Source organism: Trachemys scripta, chromosome 7, assembly GCF_013100865.1.
Source record: "Trachemys scripta elegans isolate TJP31775 chromosome 7, CAS_Tse_1.0, whole genome shotgun sequence".
NCBI classification, from domain to species: Eukaryota; Metazoa; Chordata; order Testudines; family Emydidae; genus Trachemys; species Trachemys scripta.
In genome coordinates this window covers 48,166,040-48,191,278 of record NC_048304.1, presented here as the reverse complement: position 1 = coordinate 48,191,278, position 25,239 = coordinate 48,166,040, and the positions used below count along the sequence as shown (strand labels likewise).

General features: G+C 47.6%; 1 protein-coding gene across 1 annotated transcript in view; it reads right to left on the bottom strand.

The window, feature by feature from the left end:
• CACNA2D2 (calcium voltage-gated channel auxiliary subunit alpha2delta 2) overlaps positions 1–25,239 on the bottom strand; it is a gene marked incomplete in the record, with an annotated part of 589,972 nt that overhangs the window by 452,835 nt on the left and 111,898 nt on the right. The window contains 1 exon segment of the mRNA XM_034776135.1: positions 23,510–23,626. Coding sequence (XP_034632026.1) covers positions 23,510–23,626 — 117 coding nt within the window.

The window sequence follows — 25,239 nt, the reverse complement described above, 5'->3', positions numbered from 1 at the left end:
CAGCCAGACCACGCAGAGTGCTGAACACCTTCAGCTCCCACTGAAGCCAAAGGGAGTTTTACTATTGACTTCAATGGGGGCAGAGTCCAGCCAGCACCAAGCCCTTTAGAAAATTCCACCTCATTATTTTGGAGGCTCGGGTCTTACACCAGCCATGGGCAGCACAATTCTGAAAGTCTGACCCTGGAAGGCCTGTCCGTCTCTTTGGAGAGGGGGGAATGGCTGGAAGACAGCAGAATTTCAAAGCATCACAGAAGACAGTCCTGGGGCAGATATTCTCTGAAAAGGATTCAGACACTATAACCATCTCCCCAGCATGGAGAGATTTTCAATATAAAGTAATTACATGTTTCCACTTCATTCTAGCAGCTCAACAATGTACACCCACTGCTCCAGCTCCACCCACATATTTGGAAGAAGCCACAGAGCCAAGCATTTTGGTCACAGAGATATATACATAGAGAAAACTTCTTATACACTTTAATAAAATCTTGACCGACTGTGCTTTGGGATACTCTCCCTCAAACCTACAAAAGAAAGAATATATTTGGAATATTAACAGGAGCATCAAAGGAACTGTACCACAACAGGGTGGCTCACCAGAGAGAACCCTGATAGAATTACATGGCCAAACATAATCAGAGATGTACTGAACAGATCTCAGCTAAGATTAGATTGTCCCCAGACCAGCTTGAGGAATGCTGATCTTGTAATATGCAAGAAACAAATGACAAAGAATAATGACCATGAGCTATCACTACATTGTACCATATGTAGAAAGGTGTCACCTCCTTTCTATACTGAATAATTAACACCTGCATAGTTACCCACATTTAGCAACATTACACCAAATACCCATGGACTGGTACTAAGCTATGAATAAAAACCTCTGCATCAGCAGCTTGTGGATCCATCAGCCCAGAATCTATTGCACTAAGCACCTATATTCTTACCTGTGTTCAGCCACAGCACACAAAACCTCCACACTGTATCTACCTACCTGTGCATTCACCTGTGTACTTGCTTACATCATCACAAAATGTGAACAAAGAAAGGCTCATCCATTAGGGTCAGATCTGTAAAAGCTACAGGATTGACTTCCTTTGGTTATAGAAGATGGACACTAGTAGGCTTCCATCTTTCTTGGATGTTTGTGTTTCTCAAACAAGTGACAATAGAGATGGCAAATATGGGGCACTACAAAGAACAAGTGGCAAGGACGAGAAGGGAGGTGAAACTAATTTCTTTATGGGCTCATCCAAAGCCCACTGAAGTCAGCAGAAAGACTCCCACTGACTTGAGAGCCTGATTTAGAGTCCATTTAATTTGTGTGAGCTTGTGCCCGTTTCAGTATTTCCAATAGTGGCAGCCTGTAGTAACACCCCCAAATAGCTGTTCTGGAGAGATTCTGAGCATCTGCAACACCACTGAAGTCAGTGAGAGTTTTCTGTGCTTAACACCACTGAGTCAGGTCCCGGATTTGCACACAACTCAGAGGCAAAACTGAATGAAAACAATGGTAATGTAAGTCATGACTGGGCATGGATGATAGGTCTCCCTGCTAAGAACTGGCTCCAACATTCCCTGTAGGATGATTTCAATGAACAGCCTGGTTCTAGCAGCCCAGTGCTTCTTTTGTTAAAAAGATATAATAAAGTAAAATTGCTGTCCTAAATATTACTAAAGCACTGGCTGACATGTTTAATAAACCTTTCCATTTGGATAAATTAGCACTCATCTGGACAAGTGCTGAAGAGCTGTTACTTGAGGAAAAATATTCAAGGCTCGGAGTTCAATTTAAATAACAGCCTATTTCTGCTCTTACTGTTTTGCTGAAATTACTAGGAGATTGATGCAGTCTGAGCGTAAAGTGTCTTTTGTCTGCATGTAATTTATTGACCCCATCTCAGTCAAGATTTTTGGCCCATTCATTCTGCTACCTCAGCTTGTCTCCCAGTAACCAAAGAAGCCTTTACAGCCAGAGATTGTAAAGTCAATAGCAACTGAGCTATTTTTATAGATTTTGACAGGGACCCTTGATTGATCAGTCACCACCTAGTGCTCTCAACATTGGCTAAACCTTAGATCAGAAATAATCGTCCTGCTTCTGCACAGGCTGGTTCAAAAACAGACATTCTACCGATTTCCCACAGGGAAACAAACCACCGATCTGGCTAGACAAGTACCTCACCTCTGGCATGACCAAAACAATGCATCAGTGTCAGATGACTATTCCTCCCCCACCACCCCGCATGAATTTAGCCCGATATGCAGTATATAGGGTGATTAGCTGACCCCCAGAAGCATGAACTTTGGTTACCCGGACCTGTCTGCTATCATAAAATCATCCAGCCCATTGTACAAACCATCCATGATATTTGACACACTGACCTCTTGTGGCAGTGAGTTCCACAGGACAACAGCATGTCAGGATGTGCCAAGGATACCGGACAGCACAATGTGTGAGAGTTTTCTAGACCTACCTTGTGCATTTATCATAGTAAACCGGGTTGTCATTTAAGGTCACTGTCTCATCTGATGAGGAATAGGTAGAGCTTGGAACTTGCAGGGGAGGGGAGGAGGGTTATAGATTCCTCACTGGGGCAGAAATTAATTACACAAACACTCCTCCTAGTCTATTCTATTTGCTGCATTTAATTAAGCACGGGAGGAGGGGGGAAATTGCCAAGATTTCTGTGTAGTTAAAAAGACATTTTTCATAAAAAAAAAAAAAAAAGTTTCAGCCCCACTTGAGTTCCACAGTCCATTCCACTAATCAGTAGGACAGTCATCCTCCCTCAATTTGAGCCCCGCATGTGTGGTACACTGCATAGCCCATGCTGCAGCTGAAAGGACTGTATTCAGGTAAGGAGAGAGGGCCAGGTCTGTCCAGAGGAGATAAAAGGTGCACACACTCTAAAATAACTCCCCGCCACCCAAACCAAATATGCATTCCGCTAGTGATTCAGCCATCTGCGCCTTATGGCTGCTATAGCTAGGCAAGAATCCCTTCAGGGCACATTCTGTGAACCTCACATTCACCAACCCATCCATCCTTGGCTCTCATCAAAAGACAAACTTAAAAACAGGTCCAGACGCTCTGCTCAGGTTTAATGGAGGCAGCTAAGGAGCTGTGATCATTTGATGTTTTCTGATGATAGTGGTGACGCCTGAGGCCAGCAATAATATTACCATGAAATAAATCTGCAGTGATATAATTAGCAGGGCTGCTATTACAGCCCGGGTTTTACTGCTGCTCAACATACGGGGAATAAAAACTGCTTGGATGGGGGGGGGTATTGAGGATCTGGTTTGGGTGAGGAAGGGGCAAAGGGAGACACTGTGATGTCACAGGGAAAACTCAAGCATGAGCAGTGTGGGGATTATCTGGACTAATTTTATACACATCTCCGTAGGGTTAGAGGTTATTGTGGGGCTAGAGCTATGGAATCTTAAAGGGTTAAGTCCAGGTTGAGCTTTCCAGGAACTCAGCAGTGGCTTTAATTCAATTGCCTAGTATACAAAAGAACTGATACCAAAGTCCCAGCCAGCCCCTCCTGAAGAAACACACAGACCAGGTACAAGGTCCCAAATCTGACCAAGGAACTTTAAAATCTTGAACAACGTATCTTGGAATGAATAAGAGAGCCTGTGAATTCAGGGGGAAACAGCAACTGAGGTGGGGGTGGGAATCAGAGGTAGAGGCTGCATGGGCAGGCTGCCTCACCCACCCCAAGGCTGGCAGCCTACCCAGAGCTAGCAAGGAAAGGTCAAGGCTGAAGTCAAACATTATGTGCTCAGAGACAAGGTCATCATCATCATCATCATCATGTTCCTGTTATGCCTCTGGCTTTTAGGGCAGTGATGAAGCAACTCCACTCCTGTCTGTTTCTGGCAAATTTTCCAATGGTTCCCCAGCTGTGTCCTGTTTTTCAGCTCGGCTTCCACAGCTCTTCATGTGGTTTTTGGGCAGCCTCGTTTTCGCTTGCCTTCAGATGTCCATCTTATTGCTACTCTGGTGATGGAATCAGTTTCCACCCGAAGCAGACGACCGATCCATCTCCAACGCCTCCTGGCAATGATGGTGCTCAGATCCTCTTGGCTGCCTGTGTCAATAGATCTTGATTTGAGATTGATCTGGACCAAAAGATAGAGGATTTTTCTGAGACAGGTTATATGGAATGAAGACAGTTTGGACATGTCATACTTTCTCATTCCCCAGCATTCTGCACTATAAAATAGCGTTGAAAGTACGCAGCTCTGATAAATCTTGAGTTTGATTTTGATGATGTATTTTGATGATTTCCAGATGATATTTAAGCTCCTGAAGGTGTTCCCGGCTTTTCTGATTTTGTTCCAGATGTCCTGGCTGATGGTGCTGTCCAAGTCTGTGAATGTTTCTACATTGGTGAGAACATAATCCTCTATCCATACTGGTGATGGTGATGCAATATTACAGGTCATGATATCTGTCTTATTGCGGCTGATTCTCAGTCCAATTTGCTGGCTGAATGCATTGAGTCGAGTTGTTTTTTCTTGTATATGGTGTTGGGTATGTGATAGGAGAGCGACATTATCTGCAAAGTCCAGGTCTTCCAGGGATGAGAAAAGTGTCCATTTAATGCCTCACACTTTGAGAGACAAGGAAGGTGAGGTAATATCTTTTACTGGTCCAACTTCTGTTGGTGAAAGAGACAAACTTTCGAGCTTCACAGAGCTCTTCTTCAGGTCCTGAAGATTGAATCTCTTTCACCAATAGAAGATGGGCCAATAAACAATATTACCTCATCCATCCTGTCTCTCTCACACTCTGGGACCAACACGACAACAACACTGCAAACAACATGTGGTTGCGTGGTTGTTATTTTAACTCTGGCCTCTCTACTTGTGATGTACCTATGGATCAGTCGGTCATACTGTTTTGAAAAAGCTGTCCTAAGTCCCTTCGTCTATCAGTTGGTGACAACACCTGAACAGCAGTATATGGCAGGCCCAATGGAGTTCAGGTCCTGCTGGAGTAATACAGTCAATGAAACGGGGTACTGTAACATGGTGACCGATTTAAAAGTGAGGTGAACTGTGGGGTTTTCCCTAAGAAAAGCTCATGTGTGGGTCTGTGGCTTAAAATGGGAGACTATAGGAGAGTTACGAGTGGGATCAAGCTATAATATATCCCTGCAACCATAATATCATGTTACGGGCATCCCAGACTGTGACTGCCCATTCTCCCAGCCCTATCTCCATTTTTCAATTGTCGTTTAGTTGCACTCGAGCACATATCCTCCAGCAGGTTGCAAAAGAAGGCAGAGAAAGGAGCAGAGCAGTGGTTTGGTACAGTGGAGGCAAAGAACAGCTGGACACTATTATACAAATAGGCTATTTAAGGGTTACCGTCATCATTTAAAACCCATGGCCCTCTAGCAGCCTCTGTTACAAAAAAAAAAGTACTCAGACAAGAGGCTTTGGACCATCAGTCTCCTTCAGCAGTTTTACTATTTTATGTCTAGTGGTAACCCTTGAGGAATGGTCTTGTGGTTACAGATGTTGCACTGAGATTCAGGAGATGTGGGTTCTACTCCCAGCTCTGCCTCACTCACTATGTGAAACTACTGTGCCTCAGTTTCCCCATGTGGAAAGTAGGGATCGTCAGCCACCACCACCACCACCACATCAGAGTGTTGTGAAGTGCTTTGCGTTTCTTTGATGAAAATTGCTTGAAAAGGCAAAAATATTATCTTGAGGTGTGTTTTTTCAGGACACCTACTCTCCAAAGCTGGCCCTGTTTTGCTTGTGTAATATTTAGCGCTTATATTGCTCCCAACACTGTTACCTGGTTCTCCTCCCCCCATCATCAGTCCTGAGGATGGGTTTTGTTCAATATCTTCATTAATGATCTGGAGGATGGCGTGGACTGCACCCTCAGCAAGTTTGCAGATGACACTAAACTGGGAGTAGTGGTAGATACGCTGGAGGGTAGGGATAAGATACAGAGGGACCTAGACAAATTAGAGGATTGGACCAAAAAAAAAAAAAAAAAAACCTGATGAGATTCAACAAGGACAAGTACAGAGTCCTGCACTTAGGACGGAAGAATCCTATGCTCTGCTACAGACTAGGGACCGAGTGGCTAGGAAGCAGTTCTGCAGAAAAGGACCTAGGGGTTACAGTGGACGAGAAGCTGGATATGAGTCAACGGTGTGCCCTTGTTGCAAAGAATGCTAACAGCACTTTGGACTGTATAAGTAGGGGCATTGCCAGCAGATCGAGCGATGTGATCATTCCCCTCTATTCGGCATTGGTGTACTCATCTGGAGTACTGTGTCCAGTTTTGGGCCCCACACTACAAGAAGGATGTGGAAAAATTGGAAAGAGTCCAGCGGAGGGCAACAAAAATGATTAGGGGTCTGGAGCACATGACTTATGAGGAGAGGCTGAGAGAACTGGGATTGTTTAGTCTCCAGAAGAGAAGAATGAGGGGGGATTTGATAGCAGCCTTCAACTACCTGAAGGGGGGTTCCAAAGAGGATGGAGCTCGGCTGTTCTCAGTGGTGGCAGATGACAGAACAAGGAGCAATGGTCTCAAGTTGCAGTGGGGGAGGTCCAGGTTGGATATCAGGAAAAACTATTTCACTAGGAGGGTGGTGAAACACTGGAATGCGTTACCTAGGGAGGTGGTGGAGTCTCCTTCCTTGGAGGTTTTTAAGGCCCGGCTTGACAAAGCCCTGGCTGGGATGATTTAGCTGGGAATTGGTCCTGCTTTGAGCAGGGGGTTGGACTAGATGACCTCTTGAGGTCCCTTCCAACTCTGATATTCTATGATTCTATGAAAACACTATAGGATGGAAATCATGGGCTCTAAAGAAGAGATTTAACGGGGAAAAAAGTCAATTGGCCCAGAAGACATGGTAGACTGTTGTAAGCATTAGCATAGATAGAAGTACCAATCTGCAAGTTCTAGGCTGGGTTATGGAATTGTTCAAATCTATCCTCAAATGCTACTCTCACACTACAGCTGCTGCAGACAATGTCTTTGCCCACGTAGTGTCTGTAACCCCATTAGCTCCTTATTATTCGGCTAACGTAATTCAAGCTCTTTAATATTTGAGCATGAAGCCTAAAACCATTGTATCCAGTCACTCTGCAATAGAGACCAGTGTCCAGGTGAGGCATGCTCCTGGGGAAAGACTTCTGCTTCCATCAGTCTCACTTGCCTTGTGGGTAGTCACATGATTATATGCTGGTAGGTGCATTGCTCAAGATTTCTCCTACGGTTCTGGAATTTACTGAGCTGGGCTGCCTCTGTGGTAAGATATATTTTTAATTCTAGTTTGTTAGGCACCCAAAGGCCAGCAGACTTGGGCTGCCTATTTTAACACAAAGAGGATATAATCATTATTATGGCAACTGGGCAGCTTTTCATTCATCCCCAGGAAGCAGACAGTTTCTTGAAGCTCGAGGTTGTAGGTTTAGAGCCGGCTTGTACAGAAGGCTCAGGCAATTTACATACTTTCTGCTGAAATTCCACTGCCTAACAAGGATTGCTCTTTAAAGAGCGGATCACAGAGCTTGGCACTAAACTTGCATTAAATTGATACGATCTCTTTAATGTTATCTGCAGCTCGTTATCACAATTGTATGTGCAATTTACATTCTTGTCGGCTTTTTTTTTTTTTATTAAGATTTGCTAGATACCTAATGTAGATATTTTGTACATTGTTCCAATGTCACTCAAATGTTTAATGGACATCAGTTGCCCTGAGAATATGTAATAGCTCTATGCTATGGGCTATGCCTGATGCTGCCATGTTTCACGCTCACTTCTTCAAGGGTGCAGACAGAGCTGTGGGCAGTCCAGGCCCCATCATTTGCACTGAGAGAGAGAGAGAGAGAGAGAGAGCGCGAGAGAGGCAGGCGGGCTGCCAATTATATAGAGTTTAGCGACAGCGGCTTAGAGTCAAGCCACATAACAGGGCCTGTGCAAGCTGCCTTCATGTCGGTTTGAGGCTGTCTCTCATTCCTGATCTGCACCAGCCTCTGCTATGCCAATTCAGGGGTCACCCATACAGCTCTGCCAATGCTCCTCACCTGCCCCTACTCTTCCAGTCCTGCACCTCTCCTTAGCAGAGATCATGAAATTCACTTTCACTTGGACCACAAAGCAGGATTTGAACTGAGCTCTCAAGACCCTAAAGGCTAATGCCCCAAAACTGCACAAACGTCCACAGTAATTACAATCACTAACTGAGCTGGCAGCTCATAAAGTTGACTATCTAGTGTAGAATTAAGCTGAAACTCCATTCTCTGATCTCAGTTCCTGACTAGATCAGGTCTCTCCATTTCTTACTGCGACACTAAGCATTTGAGTACCTACAGACATAATTTTTATTTATCCCCTCTATCCTTGTATGTTCCTCAATCTGCATGGAGAGCAGTGTCTGAGCCAGAGCCAGAGGTTTTTAAAGTTACATTTGGAAAAAGGAAGGGGCAGGAATGGAGGTCCTAGGCTCCAACACAGTTGTGCCTATGCACCTCAATCTTGACCTACAGCACCCCTGGCTCTGCAAGCCCCGGGACGCCATATGTCTCTACCAAAGCACCTAAATCCTGGCCTGCAGTTCTGCCCATGCACAGCAGCTCTGAATTTAAACACCCATTTATTCCCAGCTGGGATTCAGCTGCAATTGCCAGTGATGCTAAGCTTTGGGTCAGAAAATGCATTATGTTTAGCACCGACTCTGCAGAGCACTTTATGTCTTCAAAGTGCTTTACAAACATTAACTAGTATGAACACATTAATTAACACTAATGCGTAAATGTGGGTAAGACAAACATCCACAAACTACACGACAACCTAAGCCAGGCAAACCCAAGTCTCCAGGGACTAAAGAGTGCATCAACTGACTATGTCCAATTTCCTCTCTAATAAACACTGCTCAGTGCCAGTCTGCATCTAGGGGAATATCCATAACTATGCAGGACTCTAAGGTATTTTCTACACAAAAGCTCCTTCACGTTCTTGGCTTTTTTTTAAAAAAAACTGCACCAGTAAAACTGAAGCTAGGGTTTGCCAGGTTTTAAATTTACGTGGGTTGTTCACTTCAGTATTCTATAGCTGTTATGTTGCTTAAAGGGATATTACCAACTTGAAATTCAGTCCATTAAAACCTATTTTTAAGAAAGTCTGGTACTACACGGGAGAAAGTCACAGAAACAACATGAGACACTGACTGTGTAGGGGAACCTGAAAAAGATGACAGCAAAGTGCTGTTAAATACAAAGCTAAACATTACCGGCAAAGTTTTAAAAAACTGCCCCTCTTTCTCTTCTATGAGTTTCAGGGGTCTCTGGGGCCCTTGCAACAGTAGAAATGAAAAAGGTTAACAGAGGACTGCAGCCCCCTACATTTTTTTAACTCAAAATTTAAAAAAAAATAAAAATAAAAAAAAAAAATAAAAAAAAAAATTGTAAATTTGGGCCAAATGTTCACATGGTGCAATCTCCTGTAAGATGCATCCACATCATTTGTGACACCCCATTATTACATCTGCATTGTAGCAGCAAGAGACGTGAATCAGGAATCAGAGCCTGTTGTGCTAGGCAGAGTACAGATATATAGGGCCTGATTCTCATTTACCCTAAGGAAGCCTCTGTACACTACTGTGGCAGTGTGAAGAGCCTTAAAGAGGGTGTACTTATAATTCCCCCTCTCCCCTTTAAGGCTCCTGCGTGCTGCCAGAGTAGTGTAAAGGAGCCTTAGGCCTTGGCTACACTTGCAGCTGTACAACGCTGTGAGTTAAACCTGACTTCGTGCAGCTGAGTAGGGAAAGCGCTGCAGTCTGTCCACACTGACAGCTGCCCAGTGCACTGTCGTGGCCACATTTGCGGCAATTGCAGCGCTATTGGGAGCGGTACATTATGGGCAGCTATCCCACAGAGCATCTCTTCCCATTCTGTTGCCGTGGGTTGTGGGAAGGGGGCGTGGGTGCGGGGCATTCTGGGTCCTGTCCCAATGCCCCGTGATGCATCGCTTCGCATCCCAGAAATCCCTTTGTTTCCGTCCACCTTTGACGCCATCTTTCAACGGTTTCTGTGCAGCGCGATCTGTCTGCGGGAAATGGAGTCCGAACTGCTGAGGCGTATGCTGACGAGTCTCGCCAGCATGTCACGTTTGGCTGTCAAAATATTCCTTAAGATCCAAAGCGACAGTGAGAGTGAGGGTGAGGAGTCCGACGATGCTATCGAGCCGCGTACAACACGAAATTGCTTGTGGCATTCACGGACATGCTCAGTACCGCGGAACTCCGCTTTTGGGCTCGTGAAACAAGCACCAAGTGGTGGGATCACATCGTCATGGAAGCTGGGATGACGAGCAGTGGCTGCAGAACTTTCGGATGAGAAAGCCACTTTCATGGGACTGTGTGAGAAGCTTGCCCCCACCCTGCAGCACAAGGACACGAGATTGAGAGCTGGCCTGCCAGTGAAGAAGTGGGTGACTATTGCAATCTGGAAGCTGGCAACTCCAGACAGCTACCGGTCGGTCGCAAACCAATTTGGAGTGGGAAAGTCGACCACTGGAATCGTGTTGATGCAAGTTTGCAAGGCCATTAATCGCATCCTACTCAGAAGAACCGTGACTCTGGGTAACGTGCAGCAAATAGTGGATGGCTTTGCACAAATAGGGTTCCCTAACTGTGGAGGGGCGATAGATGGGATGCACATTCCTATTCTGGCACCACCCCACCTAGGATCCGAGTATGTTAATCGGAAGGGGTATTTCTCTATGGTTCTCCAGGCGCTTGTGGATCACCGTGGGCGTTTCATTGACATTAACACAGGCTGGCCTGGAAAGGTGCACGACACACGCATCTTTCGGAACACTTGGCTGTTCAGGAAGATGCAGGCCGGAACTTTTTTCCCCACAGCGGAAGATCATGGTAGGGGAAGTTGAAATGCCCATTGTGATCCTTGGAGATCCCGCTTACCCGTTAATGCCGTGGCTCATGAAACCTTACACAGGGAGCCTTGACAGCAGCAAGGAACAGTTCAACTACAGGCTGAGCCGGTGCCGAATGACTGTGGAGTGTGCCTTTGGCCATTTAAAGGGCCGCTGGCGATCTCTGTATGGGAAGCTGGACTTGGCCGAAAAACAGCCTCCCCGTAGTTATATCCGCGTGCTGTGCCCTGCATAATATTTGTGACGGGAAGGGTGAAAGCTTCACTCAGGCATGGACCTCCAAGGTTCAACACCTGGAGGCTGAATTTACACAGCCGGAGAGCAGGGCTATTACAGGGGCCCAGCACGGGGCTGCAAGGATTAGGGATGCCTTGAGGGAGCAATTTGAGGCTGAAAACCAGCAGTGATATCTGGTGCACTGCAAGGGAGTGAAGTGCAGTAGTTCCAATCTTTAGGAATCAGTGTCTGCTTAGCAGACTTGCAGTGCCTGTTTATTTCCTGGGCTAAGGAGCCTTTTACTTTATGCAATAATAAAGAATGTTTTCAAAGCCAAAGAATCCATTTATTGAAAAGAAAAAAAAGTATTTATTGAAAAGCAACAAGGGGGTGGAGTGGGGAACAGTACAATCACAGATTCGTGTATGTCCTGTCTGGTGTGCTGTGCAGTGAGTGCTGCACTTCAGGACAGCTATACTGCATGGTGATGGGGGTTGAGGGCAGAGGGTAAGGGTCATGGTTTTCAGGGCTGAGTGGTGAAGATACTGGTGTTGGAGGCAGCGGGTGGCGTGAAGAACACGGAAGTTGGGGAAAGTGGGTTGGAGGTGACAGTGGGGCACAACGGAAAGAGTTTTGGTACAAGGGCTGCAGGGGGGGGGGATGGTGTTTGCGTTTGCAGTACTGCTCCTCTTTCTGCATGGCTACCAGCTCCTGGATAGCATCTCCTTGGGACTCCAGGATGCTTATGAGCTTATCAGTGCTTTGCTGCCGGTGCGCTGCGTTTTCCTGGCAGATCCTGCTTTCTCTCTCCCTCCAGTCCTGTGCCTTCTCGTTCTCTTTAATAGATTGCCGCATCACTTCTTGCAGCATGTCTTCTTTGCTTTTTCACGGTCTCTTCCTGAGTCTTTGCAGTCTCTGAGCATGCGATAAGAGGGACAACTGAGGTCTCAAGGTTGATGCAGCTGTATAGGCAAAATGCAACATTTAACAGAGGCAGCATTGTTTATACCAGACAGAGTAATGATTCCCCCCGCACTTAAGGAGTAGAAAACACACAGGGTCTACACAATTGCATAATTTTCCCGTCCGAAACAGAGCACACGGGAGCCTCAAAATGGTGAGTAAGGGGGGACTGATTGTTTCAGAGCTGCACTGTCCTCTGGGTTTCTGTGCCTTGGGGAGAGCCAACAGCTTCAGGGGGCACCTACACTGAACACTGTCCCAACATTTTCCACAGGAGTTCATCCTGGACGATATCTCGCTACTGAGGGTGACCTGGGAAGCAAGGGAGGGTCTTCTACTGCAATGCAGCTTCCGCCTTGGCCCATATGTAGCTTGCCTGTGTGCAGCAATGGTCCCCCCGCCCCTCGCAGCACAGTGGTGCGGACATGTTAGCCTGGCTGGGACAAGGACCACGGTGGCTCTCCCGATAAACCTGCGCAAGCGCATTGCACACGTTCTAGATGAGGCCAATTACCGCGATGTGATAAACCACATCAATGCACTATTCCACATCTAGGCATGCATGCCTAACCCTCCTCTCCCAAAGAGCCCGCACCGAAAAAATTCCTTCCCGAAAAAAAAACCCGCTTACCAGGAACCTGCTCTTCTGTTTGTCCTCCACCAAGTACCGGCCGCTGCGACTGGCTACCGTCCTCTTGGCTCGAGAAGAGCTCCTGGCTGCATGGCTCCAGGGATTCCGGGGTGTCTCCATCTGGCCCACCACCATCACTCCTGTCTTCCTCCTCCTTTCCCCCCTCCCACCGGCTCTGAAGTGTCCATGGTGGTGCTCGAAGTGGAGGTGGGGTTAACCCCAAGTATCGCATGCTGTAGAATCAGCAGGTCACGGAGGGAGCACCCAAGCGGCCGTTTGTGTCGCAGGGTTTGCGATAGGCACTCCACAGCTCCTTTACTTTAATCCTGCACTGTAGGGTGTCCCAGTCATGGCCCCTTTCCATCATGTCCTTTGATACCTTCCCGAAGGTATCGTAATTCCTACGGCTGGAGCGCAGCTGGGACTGGACAGCTTCCTCCCCCCAAACACTGATGAGGTCCAGCAACTCGCCATTGCTCCATGCTGGGGCTCGCTTGGCGCGTGGAGGCATGGTCACCCGGAAAGATTCGCTGATAGTACTCCACACCACGCCGGGCTGAGCAAACAGGAAGGGGATTTTTAAAATTCCCGGGGAATGTAAAGGGTCGGTCACATGGTTGGTTACCTGAGGCCAGGGCAGTAGAGTTCGAACTGATGACCAGAGTGGCTAGAACAGGCATTGTGGGATACTGCCGAATAATTCTGGAGGCCATTCACAGTGCATTGGGCGGCCACACTGGCGCCGCAGTGCTGCAGCAGCAGCGCAATACTTGCTATTCCTCTCGGAGAGGTGGAGTACATGCAGCGCTGCAACCACGGAGATACAGCGCTGCAAATGCCTTGCCAGTGTGGACGGGGAGTGAGTTACAACGCTGGGGGAGCCTTTACAGCTCTGTAACTCGCAAGTGTAGCCACGGCCTTAGTGCAAACAAGAATCAGGCCCATAACGAAAAGACACAGAGCCCCAAAGTGCTTAGAGTCGATCTTGTACCTCCAGGCTTGTGTGTGCAATCCAGCATCCACGGGGCTTGTGTTTTCAGGTATGAGTACGCCAGGCATAAAGGTGCCCAGGCAAATTTTACTCAGCCAATTTAGAAAACACAACCCTTTAAGTCAAATGCAGTTGGGCCGCCCCCACAGAGCAATTTTAGGAGTTCAGAGCCCGCAACTGAGGACAGTGCAATGAACAGAAGCATACTGAAACTGCCTGCGTCATACCTATCTCAGGAGAGACTTCAGTGTGGAGCAAGCACCAGAGAGAAAATACTTTAGGAGCATGAGAAAATACAGAAGCCCAAAATAAACCCAAGCCAAGCCCATAGGTACAGACAGCTGAGCAGCAGCGACCCACAGTAAGTGACCGACTCCAAGGCAGCTCAGCTCTTTGATGAAAGCTGGACACTAGTGGCGATAATAGAGAAAGGAGGAGAGATCATTTATTTGATCAGGAAAGCACAAGGAGACAAAGTAACTACTTGCCCAAGGCTAGCCAGTCACGCTTGAGGAAGTGGAACCCAGGATTTCCCTGGCCTCTGGGCCTTTGCTCTGACCACTAGAAAACACAGGTTTCTTGCTCTTGAGCTGTGATGGAGCCCACAGCCCAAGCACATTCTACATATAAACCAAAACAATTAAATCTACAAAAGCCGAGCACCAGGTTTTAGATGCCCTGTAGCAAGACAGAAAAAAGGCCCTTGTATATTGATTCATTCTTTGGCAACATCCTCTCCCAGCCAAAAGTGCTGGAGGGCTCATACGCATATGTACAAGGTTAGGAAGTATCTTCAATGCAGAAACTTATCAGGTATCTCCATACATGAGTTACTACCTCCTATTTCCCAGCAGCGCAGCTCAAATGCATCCCGAGTGACAGACATGGCACGCCGCTGTGGCTGCTCGGAAAACCCACATGGAGCGAGTTGGAGAGGCCGCTGCTCAGGAAGTACTCTGGTCTCTTCCACACACAGGGCACATGGTGCCACTGGCACCATCGCTCAGGGCCCTGCAGACGCAACAATGGAAAGATGTGCAGCCTCACATCTCTCTGAAACCTCAGAGCTCACCAAGCAGCTTACAAAGTTTTAAAGCAAACAGGGCTGGGCTTCTGCCAAGCATACATGCAAGAAGAAAGGAAAACGTACGACATAATCTGCATGAAAGTGCACGAAGCTCTAAATCGTGTTAGCATTATTAGAAGGCTGGTTACATTGCTCTGCAAATGGGCCCAATACAGTTCTGATAGACTTGTTACAAACCTCTGATTGTCCCTGATTAACTTAGACAATAAACTCCCATCCTGGTGTGTGCGCATTGTTCAACTCCCTCTTTGCAATCTGTAAATTAGAATTCCAGACTTGAGAGATTGGATTCAAATTGGATTACTGGATCAGGTCCAGTTCAGGAACAGTGAGAGAAGGGTGGAGGGAGGAAGGAAGAGGAAGAGAAGGGGAGGTGGGGAAGAGACAGAGACATGCACACATACAGGCCAAATAAATAAATAAATAAATAAATAATTGAAGCGAGTCATCCAAGATTTGATTAGGAGTGAATTAAAAATATAATTAAAACAAAAACTACTAGCCAGCAATTAGGAAACAAGAGGGAGAAGGGACAGATTATCACTATTAATTAACAAAGCAAGGAGATTATACCTTTAAATGTTTGCAGTTTAGGCAGTGTGTTATTTCCTCCCCCCCCCCCCCCCCCACTTCTCTTTAAATGCAAGTGCTGAGCAGAGGAAGCTAATTTCCATCTTTATTGATGGGTGGGTTTCTGCTCTGTGTGATTGGGCACAGTAGGACATGTGCATGCTGTATCAGTTGAGCCCCTAGCTCCCAGCTAAACACAGGCAGTGTCTGAAGGAAATACTTCCCCCACATAGGTCACCTGCCATCTGAAATGGGGAAAGACAGGCAGACAGTGTGACCTAGTGGACAGGGCACTGGACTGGGACCCAGGAGATCTGGATGTAGGAGTCTGTCCTCTTCCTGCCCTGCCCAAAAGTCTCATGCTGTGTAGAACCCATGGGCCATGTCCGGGTAAAGAGGAGGAACCATACAGGCTACAGGCCTGCATGCGTAGCACACTCTGCTGGAGTCCTGGGAGCTCAACAGTCTGATGGACTGTGGTTCAGTATAGTCTTTATTTCAGTTCAATGACCCCTTCCTGCTGACTCGTCCTCTGCAGTTCATAGACTCAGACTCATAGACTTAAGGTCAGAAGGGACCATTATGATCATCTAGTCTGACCTCCTGCACAATGCAGGCCACAGAATCTCACCCACTCACTCCTGTAACAAAACCCCTAATCTATGTCTGAATTACTGAAGTCCTCAAATCGTGGTTTAAAGACCTGAAGGTGCAGAGAATTCTCCAGCAAGTGACCCGTGCCCCATGCTGCAGAGGAAGGCGAAAAACCTCCAGGGCCTCTGCCAATCTTCCCTGGAGGAAAATTCCTTCCCGACCCCAAATATGGCGGTCAGTTAAACCCTGAGCATGTGGCACCTTCGCTCTTCCAGTGTTGGCTCCTAGGCTCATCACAAGGAGGCCAGCTGTTGTTACCAATGCAAGTTTGCTTTGCTGACCTGAGCGGGTAGCCTAAAAACAGCAGGGCCACCGCCCCGATGGGAAAGTTCAGACAGCCCCAGACATGCCACTGGGAAGAGGGGGGAAAATGCTTTTTATGAGCACTAATTCACTATGCTACCCAGTCCTCCATATCACATGCCTCCAGAAGCCAGAGAGGAACAATGCTACAGGCAATTAGCATGGAGAGCAACAGGACAAAGAGAAGCAGCTCCTGACAACTGTGGCTTTCGCTGGAGGAGCAAGGGCAGTCCTGTTCCAAACTGGATTAGCCTTGCCCATTGTGCCCTAATACCACCCTCAGCACAAACATTGCTGTCACAAGTCAGATAGTTCTCCACAGGAGAGATTTAAGTGCATGCAACGACAGCAACATAAGACTTACTTACGGGGGGTGGGGGCGGTGGGAGGGGAACCACTCTGAATGGAGCACAGGAACATTTTGTTGCATGCCAATCTTTGCAAGTCTTCAGACAAGTGAAACCTTTCACTCTCCCTATCAGGGAGCTGAAGGGCTGATAAAGACTCCATTACTTAATACCTGTAAGGGAAATCTCATGGCTATCAGAGCTGTTAAAGGGATAAACCTGTCCAATTAAATCCCCTCTGCATGCATGATATATGCTAGACGCAGACTGAGCCTGAGACAACTCCCAGTGGAATAGAACCAGACAGCGTACACCAGACCTAAGAGCATCAGAGGATGAGCTGCCAACCCTACAAGCACCCTGACCAACCAGCTATCATCCCTGGAAAGCCCCGATACAAGGTTCTATAATAACGCACCACACTTCTGCAGTGCCTTCCCTCCCAGGATTCAAAATACTTTAGAAGTATTAATTGCACTACCATGCAAAGCAGATGAGTAGTGACATCCTGATGGGGAGACTGAGGCACAAAAAGTTAAGTAAGTTTCCCAATTTCTCCAAGTCTCCTGGGTGAAGCCAGGTCTCCCGATGCCTGGTCACACGCTGACACCACTAAGATGCTGTCCCCTTTCTCGTACACTGCACAGCCAGTGCTGCCAAGCACCATCTTTGGAGCCAGGGGAGAAGGGAAACACATTCCTCAGTAATAGCAAAACCCCCAGGAAATCTCTTCAAGGAGACCTGCAAAAGTGTTTAAAATAAAAATACACCCCGAGAGCTTTTCACCTGCTGCTTGTGTTTTGACGTAGGGTAATGTGGAAGGCCATGCCTGATCTTCCCTGCCTTTGCTGAAGGACGATTTGGGGATCTTCTAGGATGTACACAATGAGCTCTTGCATCTTAACTGAAGGGACAATAATGTTGAGTCTTTACCAAAGAGGTCCTTTCACCAGAGCATTCATCAGGCATTGGAGATAAGTAGGTGTTAACAAAACCCATGTTCATTCACACAGGTCGGCAGCGGAGGAGATGGAAGGTGAAAACAAGCATAGAATTGTGATGGGGGAGAAAGGAGAGAGAATAAGCTGGAAAGGATTGGAATTGGAAAGAACAGAGGACCCATTTAACTGACCGCTCCTGGGCAGCACCGGACTCCAACACCTCACTCACGGAGCTGCAGGCTACAGGAAACAAACAGGTATCCACCATAAGGCAGCTTAAACTTTTCTACTAGAATTTTTGCCACTAGAATTTGTGCAGACTGAGAAATACAGCCTCAGCTGCCCACCCTTCAGGCCTGTGCAAAGACCCTGGGCAGGCAGTCCAACGGGTGGAGAGGCCGGCTTTAGCACTGAGCACCGCCCTCAACGTCTTGCCCCCAGAGGTTCAGATCTAGGAACTATCAGGCAGAGTGACCCAGCTGAACCCAGCTGCCAGGCTGGATCGTGGAGAAATGGGCAATTGCTAAAAGAGCTGGGACCTGGACTGCTTACGGTCTGTTGGTTCTGGTCTCCATCTCCCATTCCCAGCATTCTAGGTTAAACAACATCAGAGAGTGTGGCTATTTGTATCTTATTTTATTGCATCACATGGACTCCTCTCAGAGAAGGAGAAAACACCAACACAGCCAGCACTGTTTAGGCAAGTCACAGTGTATAAATAACTCAGCATAGCCCATGGTAAGCAATGGGATGTACAGCTATCATGAGGCAAAGCAAATCATCTGTGGCTAAGCCTGTGAAACGGGAACCAATCAGCAGTCGAATTAGCCTTCAGAGGTCTGCATGGGAAAAGCCCAAAATGAAACCCAGGATCGAAGCTTTCCATCCTGCCCCTAACCCCTAAGAATGTGGGGAAAATTCAGATCCAGATACTAATAGCACACACAGCTCGTATCCCTTGCTGATTACAAAAAAGCAGTCATGAGACATTTATGGCCCCCGGGGGAGGGAGAGGGAGGGAACGACAATGCCCTGTTTTACCACTCTGAGTCGAGAGGAGCTAATCAACAACAGTGACTTTTCCACTTGTGTTTGACTTTAGCTACAGAGAGATGCTCCGAGAAACTGCTCAGCAAACAGAGAAAAGGACACTGCTGCCACAGCCCTTGGACTAGATTCTTATCTCCCCTACACTGGGATCAGCTAGGATAACACCATGGGATTCAGCAGGAGAGAGTGACATGGTGGGAATCGGGCACATGGAGTTCCAGAAGCTCCCGCCCGTGGAAAGCGCAGCCTCCCATGTTTCAGGGAGTTACTCTGGCAAAGGATCATGTCTATTGCTGCAATTAATAAATATTTCCCCTGTGCCACTTAACACCTCTGGAAAAGGTCAGTGGCATATCAGCTGTTTGCACTGATGCTTTCTGAAATCCGACATCAGCTCAAACCACAACCCCTGCTGCCCTCTTCCCTTTGCTGTGCTGCAGCTTGGCATTTACAGAGCTGGTGAGGAAGAGAGTCTGGCCTGAGTGGAGCACATCAGTGGCACACAGCCGCAGAGAGCAGGCAGAGGAAGCCATGGAAGTGGCATGCACAGCTTAACACGAAGCAATTACTACTCTGATCTGCACATCCAGGTAGCAAGCGAAAGCACATGCAGGAAATAGCAAACCTCTGCCTTAACTGTCACGGTGGGTCCCTTCCTCCCTGGTCATTAGCTCCTCCTGACCCCAGGGCACATGCCACCCTGGAGAGTGGCTAATCATTGGCATGGGAAGTAACACACAACAGGCCCAGAAGGGAGGGAGAAGAAGCCAGCAGCAATACCACTGAAGGGGATTATACTTCCAAGAAGTAAATCACCCAAATCTATCCTCAGCCAAAAATAATAAAAATCAGGTCCATTTAGTAAAGTTTATTTTTCTCCCAAACTCTTCTGCAGGCAGCGATTATACAGCAGCAGCACCATTATAATACAGCACATCTAGGCAGCATCTCCTGTACTTGTCCAATGCACAGAGCAGCATGGGGATTTCAGAAAGAGCAACAATGCAGACGTGGGGAAGGGGGACCCAGCTTCCCCCTCCTCCATCTCTCCTTCATCCTTCTCCCATAAAATCTGCTGTCTCCGGGGTCCTCATCAATCATGGATTCCCTTGCGGCTCCCCTGACTCACACAAATCACCCCACTGATTTCAGCAGGGCTTCCTTCATGAGTGGAGCCAGCAAGATCCAGCCTTTGGCCCTGTGCATCAGAGGCCACTGCAGCTGCAGCCTGGAACACCCGAGCCTGTTTGCTGACACCGGATTCTTCACTGCCACATCACCTGTGTGGAACTAGAGCTTTCTCCCCCGCCCAGCCAGCACCTGAACACAGAGGGTTGGTGCTCTCCAGAGATGGGCGGGACGCAATAGAAACATGTTTCAGAGTAGCAGCCATGTTAGTCTGTATCTGCAAAAAGAACAGGAGTACTTGTGGCACCTTAGAGACTAACAAATTTATTAGAGCATAAGCTTTCGTGGACTACAGCCCACTTCTTCGGATGCATAAATAGAAACATGTCAACTCAGGTTAAAAAAAACCCAACACCAGTGAATAGAGCAGGGGAGGGAGGCAATGCCAGCCAGCCCCCTCTTTCCAGCCAGGCACTCACTGCCCTCCGCAGGCAGAGTGCCAGTCTCATGAAGATGGAGTTCACTCACCATCAGTCATTTGGCAGTTGCTGACACCTTGACCCTTTTGCAAGGGTTGGGGGAGACATATTTCCCAGGCAGAACCAGGACAACTGTTGGTCTAGGCCAAAAAGCACCACAGACGTTTGAATTTGATGCAGGAAAGCAATCAGAGCCAACCATATTGTTTCCCTATAATTCATCTGATGTGACACATTGGCTAAGTATGTGGTGTCCTCTAGTGTCAGCCAACTAGGATACAAGCCTACTACAGCTACTAGCAGAGTTACTCCATTAGCTCAAGGTAGAGGGCTGTGCTTTTGGGATTGAAAGCCTAGGGTTCCATCCCTGCTGGTGACACTAGGCCGCAAGCAGAATGGTGATTGTAGGGCCTAAAAAAGGATACAATAAGAGAGTTAACACAGGGCTGGGTTGGTGTGAAAGGGGCTTCCCCTGGACAACGGGCACTGGGGACAGAGGCAGCTCCATACTGAGTTCATGCTTATGGCTGGGGAGAAGGGTGGGCCAGGAAGAAGTCTTCTGGTATCTGGCGGAGTGCACTAACCCCAGAGGGCCAGTGGAAAATATACCTGGAGGGAACAAGAAAGGAGGAGTGTTGCAGAGAGATCCTGTTGGGAATTTTTCCTGTCTCACGAGGAAACGGACAAGAGATGGTCCAGTGTAAAGAGGAAGAGCAGTAGCTAAGTGCCCAGCCTTGCAGCTCAGTTTTACTGAGGGAAGCAATCACTCTCCTGTCCCTGCATTAGTCTGAAATGCAGGTGGGAAATAAGAATGCCTGTAATGGCCAGACCCCTGCTGCAGCCATAAGGCTGTGTCAAGCCACTGCCACCGAAAGTCAGCACCGAGGTGGTTTCTTGTGTTTAATTCTTGTTTCTACAGGGGAAGCGGGGGGACTGTAAATATTATTAATAAACGCTCTGGACACAGCTTAACTTTCTTTAATCAGGATGCATGAATGTTTTCCTTTGAAATTGTGAACAGCAGGCTCTTTGACGAATGGGCTGAATCATCGTCTAATTTGAATGACTCCTATACAGTGCCTGTGCAGCGTTTCAAAAGACTAGCTAGTACCTTACTCCAGAAACCTTGCTCTCAGAGATGTCCTACACCTCCTACAGCAACAGTACAGAGTGGGGAGGGGACTACTTTTCCAGCAGTGGAAGCATACAGGTACCACAAAAATTGTGCTACATAAGGCCTGATGCCCCCTCCCACTCTCACTGATACACGTCAGTCACACTTGACTCAGCCGCTGGAAAAAATCATTTAAGGAAAATCATCATCGTTCCCATGAGTCATGGGGGGAGGGGGACGGGGAACATCTCAGAGAGATGATTCAACTGGAAGGAGAGCTGAGGCAAAGGAAAATGTAGGTTGGAGATGAGGAAAAACTTCCTGGTAGAGAAGAGTTGTGTAAGGTTTTGTCTACACTAGCACATTTGTCAGCAAAACGGTCATCTATCAGGGTTGCAGACAGCGCTATGTCCACAGGAGACCTTACAGTGGCGCAGCTGCAGCGGTACAGCTGTGTCACTGTAAGGTCTGTAGTATAGACATAGCCTTAGGAACATAGCGTTTAGAGACTCCCAAAGGAAATGGAGGGAGTGCTGTGGTTTAGATCCTGGCCCCTTTGGCACTGTACAGTCCTGCACTGGCAGGGAGAGGGGCTGGAGGAGCCTATAGGTTTCCCCCATCCCTAGATTCTATTGCCTATCACAAATCTGGAAGGAGAGACCAGGAGCACCTGCTAAAATATTATAATTGAGGTGTATGGACATTCAAACTGACTTGATGAGAGATGAACCACCCAGGGTCTCATTCTGAAAGCGCATACTTCAGAAGATATATTCAAATCAGGATTTGAAATCCAATGAAGCCACAGACTCTCTCAGCCCTGAATAAATACAAGTACCTCACTATGCCAGGCTACTGAATTGGGGACTCTTATCATAGACTGGCCAATGCCAGAGATAGAATCAAGCTGGAAGACAACTGAGTTAAGCATGAAAGCAAATATATTTTAAAAAAATGATTTGGGATGGTCCTTAGTTGCTGTGGGAGTTCACGCCACAGTCTGGGACTGGCCCCTAAGAAAGCTCCATCTCTTGTTCTCTTATTAAGGCACAGGGAGTTTGTATTTAACATTACATAACACAACAATGAAAGTCTGCTCCAAACAGCTACAGTGTGGTCTTTCCCTGCAGTCCAGCCCCCCTCCTACCACAATGGAGGGTGACCTTTGATCTCTCCAGCTGCACCCACACATCCTTACACGACACCTCATCCATCACCCCTGGTTAACTCAGCTGCATGCCCAGTTAGGCCGGCGTTGCCACTTGAACTGTACTCCCAGGTGCAGAACTTCACCACAACAACTCCAGGGGAAGCTACAGTTCCAATAAATGAAACAGCTTCACTCCCACCTAGGCACAAGCTCTCTCTGTTCCACGGAGATAAAATCCTTGTTGTTTCCTCAGCTAAACTTACAGAGAGCAGCAGAAAAACTCCAGATGCTGAACATGATCGCAGAGAGGGTCAAGTTCAGATGACATGGCAGTGCGATCAGGTTATCTTGCTCCAGCACTAATGAAATGAGCTCACTCAAAGAGAAAATGACACAAAATGGGAAGTGAGACTGGAAACTTACAGAGATGCCGAAGGGGACAACTCGTACACTTGTATCACAGGATATGCGCACAGTCCATCCGGACCATCGGACACAGGCATGCAAGCATTTCAGGTTGCAGCCTCTTAAAGAGCCAAAGCTATCTCTCGGTAACACTTTTCGTAAGTTGTGCTAAGGAACTGAGTTACTTTCCCCCATTCAGCAGCTGGGGAGAATACACTGGAAAGGTTCAGAAGCCAACGTCTCTAACCGTAGCAGCACACGTAGCAGTTATCCTGAGACCAAGGACGACATTTTACTTGTAAAGTCCTCTATGCTGGAGATTTGCTGAAATTTACCAACCCATGTGCCTTCCACACCCTTTCAGAAATATTCACGTTAAGCTATGCAACCCCCTAAGAGATGCAGTGCCTAGGAGACAGCATGTCACCGTGTTCTGCTGGCAAGGTCACACCATTCCGCCAGGATCATCCCTTCGCGCAGACCCCAAACACACCACAAGAGACCAATGCACCAGGCAGCCCCTTACCTTTAAAGCCTGGACTTTCTTGGCCAACAGGCTCTCAATATCTCCCGACACTTTCTCCACTAATTTCTTGGGGACGTTCTCCTTGACCTCGAACAGGTTCCTGTTGTCATTGTAGATCTAGTAAGAGGAATAAAAGGAAGAGAGACGGTCATCACTACATAAAGACATGAGAAACATAGCTACTCCAGCCCTACAGTGCCCAGGGATTGTTCTGCACGGGTAAGATGGGGCTGTGGGATTTGGAAGTTGGGAGGCTTAGCACGCAAGGAAGGTACGCACAAGGTTATGGTCTGAAGCTCATCCCTCTGGGCTTTCCAGCTTCCTCTCTTCTCCAGCAGACACATTAAGGGCCTCTCCTCCCACAATGCCCGAGACATCCCAGTGCAATGGCTGCACACCCCTCTGGTGACCCAAATGTGCAATGCAGTCAAGGCCTCCCCAATTTTTTCACCCATTTTTCAGTGTCTAAATGATGTCCCCAGACCCCAGTCACAATCCACACTCCAGATCTCACTTGCCAGACGAGCTCACTGCCACCCCCCAGGGCCCATAGTTCAATAGACACATGTGCTATCTGCTGTCAGTCTATGGCACTGCCGCCCAGTGCCGAGTCAGCAGGGGGCAGAGGGGAGGTTAGCCAGCCAGATCGGACTGAAACTGGGATAAAACCTAGGACTTCCCCAGTAAACCTAGAATTTGGCTGACCTGTGCTGGAGAAGGGCGAGAGAAGTTACCCTGTGGTGAAGGTAAAAAAAAAGTCCTGATACAATTAGCTACTCATTTGGGTTTCTAAAGTTTGCAGCCTGACTCCTGCAGCATGCTCCTTCACACGGATGGAAACAGCTCTAGCTAAGCACATTCAACCCCGAGGAAACCCCACTGCAGTTCCAGTGGAGCCACTCTGGGGATTGATCTGTCCCACCAGCCAGAAGCTGGTGCTAGAACAATCAGTGAAATCATTAATAACCACACTGACATGGTTAGCATTAGGCTTCAGAGTTAACAACTCTCATTGTGTCATCTCACAGGGAGGGGAGGAGGCTTAAATTATGCAGGAAACATGGGAGATCCCAGCAATCCTTAGGGTGACTGACTCCACTACAGCTGGTGGAAGTTCCATGCATGACAGTTTCCAGTGCCACTGATAACAAGGTACTGACTTTCATTTCTATCAAAGTACCTACCTCCTGGCCTCTGCCCAAGCCAGATAAACAACTGCCCCCACTTTGTGACCTCCCCACATGGCCTCATGCCCTTTGTCCCCCTACGGCATGCCATACCTCTTCCCTCTCTTAATTAAGAGGCATCTTCCCACAAGCCCGTAAGCCCTAGGTCTCCCATCAGAGGCGTGTTAAACCAGACAGCACAAAATCACCTAAGTAAATCTGAATCCTTGGAGTTCACAGACCACAAAGTCAGCATCATTGTTCAAGTGCACTGCTTAGCATCTCATCCCCCTCGTCCCGCGTACAAGACTGCAGGCTCTTTGGGGCAGGCAATTCTGTCTTCATACCTGCCAAAAACCATCTAGCACACTTCAGGTGTCTTCGCCTTTCGGACATCAATTCAAATCTAGGTCTGATCAGTAGCAACAGTGAGTATTCAAGGCAGGGACTGTTTCTCACTATGTGTCTATACAGCGCCTAGCCCAACAGGGCCTGACCCAGGATGGGCCTCTAGGCACTACTGTAATCCATCTGAGACGTCTGTGGTGGCTTATGTGCAACACG